Source organism: Episyrphus balteatus, chromosome 4, assembly GCF_945859705.1.
Source record: "Episyrphus balteatus chromosome 4, idEpiBalt1.1, whole genome shotgun sequence".
In the NCBI taxonomy this organism is placed as follows: Eukaryota; Metazoa; Arthropoda; class Insecta; order Diptera; family Syrphidae; genus Episyrphus; species Episyrphus balteatus.
This window is the reverse complement of record NC_079137.1, coordinates 12,869,766-12,878,882: the sequence shown is the minus strand read 5'-3', so window position 1 is coordinate 12,878,882 and position 9,117 is coordinate 12,869,766. Positions and strand designations below refer to the sequence as shown.

The window sequence follows — 9,117 nt, the reverse complement described above, 5'->3', positions numbered from 1 at the left end:
GCTTTTTAAAATTCTGCTTTTCAAAATTCTGCCAGCATTATATTTGAACAAAAAAATTCTGCTAATTCTGTTTTTTTTTTTTTGTTATAGCATATGCGCTGGCTAAAGAAAAATACACCTCATTAATGTAATTCAACATTGGTACTTTCCTTTTTTATTTAAGTGTCGCAAATGAAATGCATATACTGACTTTCTTTCAAATAAAATATGTATACTAATTGGAACCGATGTTGTATATTCCTTTTCTTATTCAAATTTTTGAATATTCATCTTTATTTGATAAATTAATAAATTTTTAGTTATTTTCGGAAATGTTTAATATTAAAAACCTTTTCTTAATACATATTTTCAAATTTATTCATTTATAAAACAAAAATTAATTCGCATTTAAAAAATGACAAATTATGTAGGTAAGTAGGTAATCAAATAAGCAGTTAATTTTTCAAAAAGATGATTTTACAGAATTCTGCAAAAAATTAAAAAAGGGTTTGGAAAATGTTTAAAAGCGCGCGCTTTTTAACATTTTCCAAACCCTTTTTTATTTTTTGCAGAATTCTGAAAACCAGAATTATGAAAAGCAGAATTTTGAAAAACAGAATTTTGAAAAACAGAATTTTGAAAAGCAGAATTTTGTAAAGCAGAATTTTGAAAGCAGAATTTTGACCCCGCCAGAATTTTGATTTTTGGTTTTAGGTTATGCAGAATTTTTGTAGTATCTACATTTTGTACATATCAAGTTAGGTACTTTTTTAGGAAATAATTCGATCTTCACTTAGTTCAAACTTTGTAAAAGTATTGTGTTTTTATTTGTTTGTTTTTTGTAGATCACTGTGGCGTATACGTGTTTTTTTTTATTTGTGAAACTTTGAATTAAATTAATATGAGACTTGAACAAAATTAAATTATTTTGTAAACAATAAATATCAATAGGTACAAATTCACATGCAAATAGTCAAAAGCACTAATTCTAAATTCATTTGAGATAAACTAAATCAATAAGCTTAGCAAAAGTTGAACGAAGTTAAGTTTTTGAAGACAAAACACAAATAACCCAGATTTTTTTTTTTTAATCATAAGAAAATATCCGAATAGATGAAAAACAGACTTAAGCAGGGCTTCAAAATTAAGGAGCACTAATAATGTATTTTGTAATCAAAAAAATATGTTGCGAGAATAATACTGCCTTCGGAGTATGACGTAAAACCAATTTTAACAACATCATTAAATCTAACAGAATTAAGACAATATCGGAAAAATTTGAACAGGGATAGAATCGGTTAACACGATAGTCAACGGAAAACGGATAGGGGTGGGGGTAATTTTTTCTAGAGCATCTAGTGAAAATCAAACAATAAACTAAACATTTTTTTTTTATTTTGCCTGATGGAGTTTTTCCCAATTACATATCATAAAATTAATGAGTTGTCTAATAAACTCGTTAGTTACTTATTCTAATTTCTTGATAAGAATAAATTAATAAAACAGAATTCTCAAGGACCTCAAAGTAAAAATTACCATGGGGAAGACAAAAAGAACACCTTTAAAAATTAATATCTGATCAACTGAAAAATATACTAACATTTTTTAAACGTAATTACAAAAAATCAAAAAATAAAGACCTTTCTCAAGTTTCTACCATTTTACATGCAACTAAAAATATTTATGTAGAAAAATATTAGTTTGTTCCTGAAACAAAACCACTGTAAGCTAGGAAAATTCTTAAAATGTACATAGCAGAAAATCGATTATTAAGAATATCTGCAAAACGCGATCTGATTTTGGATTCGAATTCATTTAGAAAAGCATTCATTTGTTCCTAAAACGAAACCACTGTAAACTACGGAAATGCTAGAAAAATAGCAAAAAATCTACTATTGAGATCTTGTAACGCAAATATCTCGAAAAAGCGAGCTGATAGAAAATGTTTGACTTCGGATTCGAGTTCAGCACCCAAAAATCCTTCGGCAAAATTTATGAAACTTAGGTAATAAAATCAACCCCTTGTTGTCCTGTGTAATGAGAATTTCTTAAGTTTATTAATCCTTACCTTTTAGGTGGTTAAATAACCAATTAGAAATACTTATTTAAGGAATTACCATGATGCATAGTTATTTTGATTTCTCGCCAAACACTTACAACTGTTGCTATTAAACTCATGACAAATAGAACAAATTAAAGGTAATGTAGAGTAAATTCAACCGCAGTATAGCTTGACCAGCTCACCCTTTACCTACTTTATTTTGTTAATCTCCTCACTTGCATCTGCGTCAAGTCACGCAAGCACGATATACACAAGTGCTGAAACATCCCCTCCGTTTCTACTTGCACCCTTATTCCACCCTACAGTTACTGACAAGTTACCTACCCACATATGTATCTACTAGCAAAAAATCGTGTATTAAAGTTTGTATTTAACTTATTCTATTAGCTTCTTCTATGTACACATGGTATGTCACACGAAGTAGACCGCTCTACCGCATATGTATAAACAATATATTACCTACATAACTATAGTTGATGCAAAGTGAAAAAATTCACAAGTTGCGACAATTTTCGATTCACGTCAACGTCCAACACACACACTCCCAAGTACTCTTAATCGGTACACAGAAAAAAAAATCGATTTTCTACTGTATGTGTGTAGAAAAATTACACGCTTGGCGTGTCGTTTTCACCCCCTCCCAAGTACGCGCCGCGTGTTTAACTCAGTACACCATGCCAATGCCAGGCACTATCACGCTACTGCTTTTTGCCTTTGTTGCTATGTTCGTGTTGTGAACCAGAGAGACCTATGGCGATGCGGTAGCTGGCGTTTCAAGTCTGTGGCGTATTATTGCCGCGCCAAGAATGATTCACTCTAATATCAGCAGTTTAGTTGTCTTTGAAACTTGAAAGCAAGCCGAGTGTGTTTTTTAGTTATTGCAAAACTTTGAAATTTCTAAATTCATTGATAACAATATTTGTTAAGCTTAGAAATTATTTTATAATGTTTTTTGGAGAATTTGAACAAATTAAAGCTAATTACACAGTCAAACATGAATATGAAACGTGTCAACACGATAAAACGGCATCTGTTGAACCGTTTACGTTAATCGCTGAGGTTAAAAAACACCAAGTTTTGTACAATAAACAATTGACTGATTATTCTAGCAATCCTATTAAAGAGAAGGTTTGGGAGCAAATACATTCTGTGATCTTTCCAAATTATGAAGAGTTGAGTGAAGAGACGAAAGGAGTTATAAGTAAGTTGGAATTATTTGTTTACTATTATTTAGAGCTTTTTTATTATGGTTTTGTCTTGACAGAAAAAACAGTTCGCAAACGTTGGAAGTCGTTAAGAGATGCTTTGGTCAAAGATCACCGGTTACGATGTGAAAATACAGATTACAAAAGGAAAAAGATGAGCCCAATGGTGGAAGAAATGCAGTTTTTGCTTCCTTACATACAAAGTCCGCGGTAAGTTTACCTATTACTTTTATGGAGAAAATATAGGTACTTTATACATTGAATATCTATATTTAAAACTTTTCCGAATCTTTAATCTCACTAAGTTATAATGAAACAGAACACGTTTAAAATCTACAATGACGTACAATTAGTACCAAACTAAGCATAGGTTTAATCAAGAAAAACATACATTTTATTCAGTACAATTAACTTTACCTTCAAAGAGAACTATTTTCCTGCGTTGTTTATGTTTTACTGTACTTACTTCCTTTCCATGTTTTAGAATTCATTCCTGCAGCACCGATATAAACCATTCCTCATAAAAAAAACATACATTTTGAACTTTTATTCAGTACAATTTACTTTACCTTCAAAAAGAACTACTTTCCTGCGTTGTTTATGTTTTGATGTATTCACTTGCTTTCCATGATTTAGAATACATTCTTACAGCATCGATATAAACCACTCCCCATCAAGAATATCATAAATGTTTTACTTTTAATCAGTACAAATTACCTTACCTTTAAAAAGAACTATTTTCTTGCGTTGTTAATGGTTTTAATGTATTTATTTGCTTTCCATGTTTCAGAATACATTCTTACAGCACCGACATAAACCATTCCCCCAACTTTAGCCATCTTTTAAATGGAGATACAATTGATTTGACATCTCAAGAAGATACAGAAGATTCAAATGATATAATGGTCAGAAATGAAGCCTTCTATCCGTCAGTGCATCTTAAAACATCCGAAGGTGATAAAGAAGAAGTTGAATGGAGAGAAGAACTTAATTCCTCAACTGCAGAAGAATACACTAATCCTGAAACATCACCATTAAACTATACAATTTGTGAAGTTCAAGATTCAGAAATGAATGAATTCAAACCAGCAGCATTCGATGAAATCACAATTACAAAAATTCAAAAAAGAAAACGTTCAAATTCTGAAGAAGATTTGAACTCAAAGCTAAATGAATTAATAGATCGGTACAATGACGAATACAAGGATGAAGATAGAATGTTTTTGTTGTCTCTTTTGTGTGACTTGAAGAGAGTACCATCTCAGAAGAAACTTAAAGTTAAGTCGGCTCTTGTGACAGCACTTTTTGAAGCCTTAAACTGAGAATTAGTAACTTACATAAATAGAAATTTAATTCTTAATAATAATATGATTAAGTAAAGATCTCTTTTCAAAGAAAAATTAGGGGTCTAGGGGAAAAACGAATCATGTCCACTTCAGTCTATCACTGTTTGTAAATCAATCTTTTCAAGAAAATTGGATATCATACCTAATAAGTTTCTCAAAATTGTTTTAAGTGGACACGTGCAAAGTTTTTTCTTTGACCTTTTAAATATTAGATTTAAGTAAATGTATTATATTGTTAAAAGAAGTTGTATTTATTTTCACCAACTACTCTAAATAAAAAGAATCAAACTTGAATGTATTCAAAATATATTTGTATTTACACAAGTAAAATATTTTTTTTTTAACTTTGAAAAAGAAAAACTCAGGCTCATTTGTGATACATATGTGCGAACAATATAAATGGTGGTATTTCAATCACATTAAAATAGTCTCTAAATTTTGTCCATCAATAAGTGACTATTTTTTATTAAGGTCACTGTGGCGTATGTGGAACATTTTTTTGTTTCTGAAAGAATCGATATTTGAAAAAAAATGTGTTGTATGAAAACTTAATTACATTTTTAACTAATGGTTACTTTAATGCTTTTGTTTTGAAGATAATACCCATCTTATTTAAAAAAAAATTTACACGAACCGTTTTTAGACAATTAGTATTTGAAAATCAAACTTAAATTTTGTTGAAAATAATCATAAAATCTGTTTTTCTTTAGTTTTTGTGTATTGGCTACTTTCATACATTTGTTTAAAAAAAAAAACAATAATTTACACTTAAAAACAAAATTTCCAGTAAATCCAGTAAGCCGTTTTAAAACAATCAATTATTGAAAAAAATGTGTTGCATGAAAACTTTGTTAAATTTTCAGCTAATGGTTACATCTCAATTTATTAATAACAAAATTTTTTTGAACAATTGATTTTTGAAAATCAATGTTTAATTTTGTCGAAAATATCATTAAATTGATTTTTTTTAATTCCAGTATAGTGGCTGCTTTAACACATTTGTTTTAAAGAAAATACTAATTTACACTTACTCGTAAAAACCAAAATTTCGATTTTTGAATAAAAATATTTTTTTTAATAAATCAAATGTGTTGTATGAAAACTTTGTTAAATTTTCCACTTATATTTACCTTTACGCTTTTGTTTTGAAGACAATACCGATCTTAACTTTAAAACAAAATTTAAAGAAAGAAAATGTGTTTTTCTTTAATTTTAGTATAGTGACTACTTTAACACATTTGTTTTAAAGAAACTACTAATTAACACGCAAAACCAAAATTTCAAGTAAATCCATTAAGCCGGTTTAAAACAATCGATTTTTGAAATAGGGTCACTGTGGCGTATGTGGAACATTTTTTGTTGTTGAAAGAATCGATTTTTGGAAAAAATGTGTTGTATTAAAACTTTGTTAAATTTTCAACTAATGGTTAATTTAATGCTTTTGTTTTGCAGAGACAAAATTGAAATTTCCACGAACCGTTCTTAAATAATTGATTTTTTAAAAACCAAACTTACTTTTTTTTAATTTTTATTTAATGACTATTTTAACGCCTCTGTTTTGAAAAATCTATAAATTTACTCTTAAAAACATATTTACTTTAATTTTTTCTTGTTCCTTAAAATTTACAAAATTGTTTCATTTCTTTTCTATTTCGTTCAATCTAATCTGAAAAATATACGATCGTTTTCTTAATTCAGAGTATAATATAATGAGTCAAACTAAATTAAAAAGAACAAGATACACAGATGCAATTTAAAAAAAAAAAAAAAACTAATTACAATGATGAAAAACAAAAATGAATTGAATTTTGCGTGAAAACAGATCATTTTCTATTTAATCGACCTCAAAATAAGGAGAAGGTTCTAAATTCAACTGTATTTTTGTTACTTCGGAAGATTAAACTGGGCGAAACGATTTTACAGATATTTTGTTGTAGTCCCATTTCAATTCTGACTGTGGCATCCTAGAGAAAACAATACAAATTTCGATCCATAGTAATCTTTTTTTTTTTTGTTAAAATTTTAGATTATAGTTTGTCAAAGTATTAAAATAACGCATACCGCTCTCATATACATAAACAATAATTGCTCGCTTTCGCCATAGAGAATCTCACCCTTATGTTATACTTGACAGAAAGTTATGTGGCATCATCTGAAAAAAGTAGCATACTTCTGGGCGCATTTACTATAAAAGTATAAACTTTACAAATATGTAACTTATGTCGAATTCCTTTCCACTTGCAGTCGCTACTAAAGTCGATACTTTTTGACTGTTCAGGAAATAAAAAAGGTAGCGATCTCTTTTTGTGAGTGTATGTGTGTTCAAGTGACCGATGAAAAACAAAAGAATATACCATTTCTTTACAAAATTTTAGTTTGGTTTGAAGTTTTGCATTTTTCAAATTTGTAGTGTGTGCAGAGATCAGTGTAGATCCGTCTCAAAAAAGAGACTTAAAAAGGATCTATTCTTCGGGAAAAAGAAGCGAATTTTTCATCGGAATTCATTTAAGGAAAAAGTAGCGATTGCAAGTCGACTGCAGATCCAATTTTTGGTTGTTTGGAATTCGACATTACTTCTTTGCATATAAATTAAGAAGTAGAAGTTTCGATCTATATGTATATTAATAAGGACTAAACTAGATTTCAGAATTCTCTCTTTTTTTTCTCTTATAAAGTTTTATTTTAACTTTTTGTTTAAAGCTTTTAATCTTTCTTTTTTTAATTTGTTTATTAAAGATTTTTCTTAAAAAGTTTATTTCAAATTGCAAAGAATAAAACACAAATATATTTGATATTTATTACTCTATTAAAATAAATACTTTATTATTAATTTATTATACGTACATATATTGATCTTTGAGAACTGTCTTAGGCTTGCTATTAAATATATCTTTTTGGTTCGACTTTAATACCCATAAATGCTTAAAATTAACAACACATCATGCTTTTCAGTCTAAAGCTTCATACAGAGCTGTAACAAATGCCGACTTCACTTTAAGTTTCCTATGAACTGGTACTCTTTTAAAATCAGACAACAATGACAGCAAAAACATTCGATCTTCGTCCTGAGATTCTTCATTACAGCGATCTATTAATTCATTTAATTTCGAGTGCAAATCATCTTCAGAGTCTGTGCGTTTTCTCTTTTGAACATTTGTAACTTGTTCGACTATTTTATATTCTTCTTCTTTCAATTCGGATTCTTCAACTTCTCGTATTGTATATTTCAGTGTTGCTTGATTATATGCATCTGTTGCTGAAACAGAAAATCCATCCTTCCATTGACCAACATCTTCAGATTCAGCTTCGGATGTGGTCAGATGAACCGATGGATAGAGTGCTTCATTTGTAACAATATTTTCATCGTCAACATATGAATCTTCTGGGAATGTTAAATCAATAGTTGTTTCATTCATGAGCTTACAAAAATCTGGTGAATGGTTGCCATCAATGTAATCGTTGTGTTTTCTGAAAAAGTAGTATTAAGAAAAAAAAAATAAATTATCTATTTTCAAGTTATTTGATTTTTCAGGTTATTTAAAAACTTCATACTTTTAGCTGTTTAAATTTTCTAGAGATCAATTAAAATAGTTGTTATAATCACAAATAAATGGTTTTCAAATGTTTTTGAGCTCCCATAATATTCAACTCAAAAAAATCCTTAAAACTAATTTATTTGTGAACGAGATAGTTTTCATTGGGGTCTATCGTGAATAAAATAAAATGCACGACTTTCTCTTGTAGTTCAAAGTATCTATATCTTAAATAACTATTGGAAATTAAAGATTTTCGTTCAATTTTGAAAAAAAAAATAAAAGTAAAAAAATTCCATTTAAAATTTTTTTTTTCAAAAACTTTTTGAATTTTTTTTTTACATTTTATACTTCTATGACAAGAAATATCTGTCTTCAAATTTCAAATAAAATCGTTAGAGCCGTTTTCGATAAAATTTCAATAACTCATTTACGATACACGGGAAGAGCTGACAGTAACGATAAAAAAAAAAAAAAGATTTTTTTTCAGGGGTACTACGTACTTCGTACTGCCTCATTTGAAGAATTGACACAGCTTCCAAGAACCAAGAGAATCAATGTCATGAAAAAGTGCATCTCTGCTACCACCTACATACCACTTAAAATAATCACCCAAACTACACAATTTTTAAGTATTTTATGTCCTAGGTCCGATTCCAGAGATACCCAAAGGACAGTACACATAATAAGGTAATATATTCCGAAAAATGTCAAAATTTGTTTGTCAAAAAATGGGCACCAATCTGTCAGGCCGACCTTTAATTTTTATGTGTATTTCAATCGCAGTAAACAGGAAATTTGTTTTTGTTTTAATTTATAAAATGTCAATTGAAAAAATTATAAATTGAAAAATAACAAATTTCCTTCGTGTTTCGTCTCGAAAAATGGTAAATAGTTGTTTGTGCGTTTTTCGTCGGTAATTTAAACAATTAAGAATTACGGTAGCTGACACTGGTCGCCAAATTGTCATGTTTTGACAATGCTTGAAAAAT

General features: G+C 28.8%; 2 protein-coding genes across 3 annotated transcripts in view; one reads left to right on the top strand and one right to left on the bottom strand.

Moving 5' to 3' along the window:
* The first annotated feature begins 2,084 nt into the window (after positions 1-2,084).
* On the top strand, positions 2,085-4,718 carry LOC129918140 (uncharacterized). Its single transcript, XM_055998509.1, has 3 exons — positions 2,085-3,242; positions 3,306-3,456; positions 4,037-4,718. The coding sequence occupies exons 1-3, from the start codon at positions 2,987-2,989 to the stop codon at positions 4,566-4,568; spliced, it is 939 nt and encodes a 312-aa protein (XP_055854484.1). The 5' UTR covers positions 2,085-2,986; the 3' UTR covers positions 4,569-4,718.
* Positions 4,719-7,418: 2,700 nt separating this feature from the next.
* The window catches only part of LOC129918142 (uncharacterized), a 61,453-nt gene continuing 59,754 nt past the window's right edge, over positions 7,419-9,117 (bottom strand). For both annotated transcript variants that reach the window (XM_055998513.1, XM_055998512.1), the window contains one exon: positions 7,419-8,060. In XM_055998513.1, coding sequence (XP_055854488.1) covers positions 7,541-8,060 — 520 coding nt within the window. In that variant the 3' untranslated portion in view covers positions 7,419-7,540. The remainder of the gene's footprint in view (positions 8,061-9,117) is intronic.

Coding starts and splice junctions, on each gene's coding strand:
- LOC129918140 (XM_055998509.1), top strand. CDS start 2,987: ATGTTTTTTGGAGAATTTGAACAAATTAAAGCTAATTACACAGTCAAA. Junction 3,243..3,305: donor AGAGACGAAAGGAGTTATAA/GTAAGTTGGAAT, acceptor TTGTCTTGACAG/AAAAAACAGTTCGCAAACGT. Junction 3,457..4,036: donor CCTTACATACAAAGTCCGCG/GTAAGTTTACCT, acceptor TCCATGTTTCAG/AATACATTCTTACAGCACCG.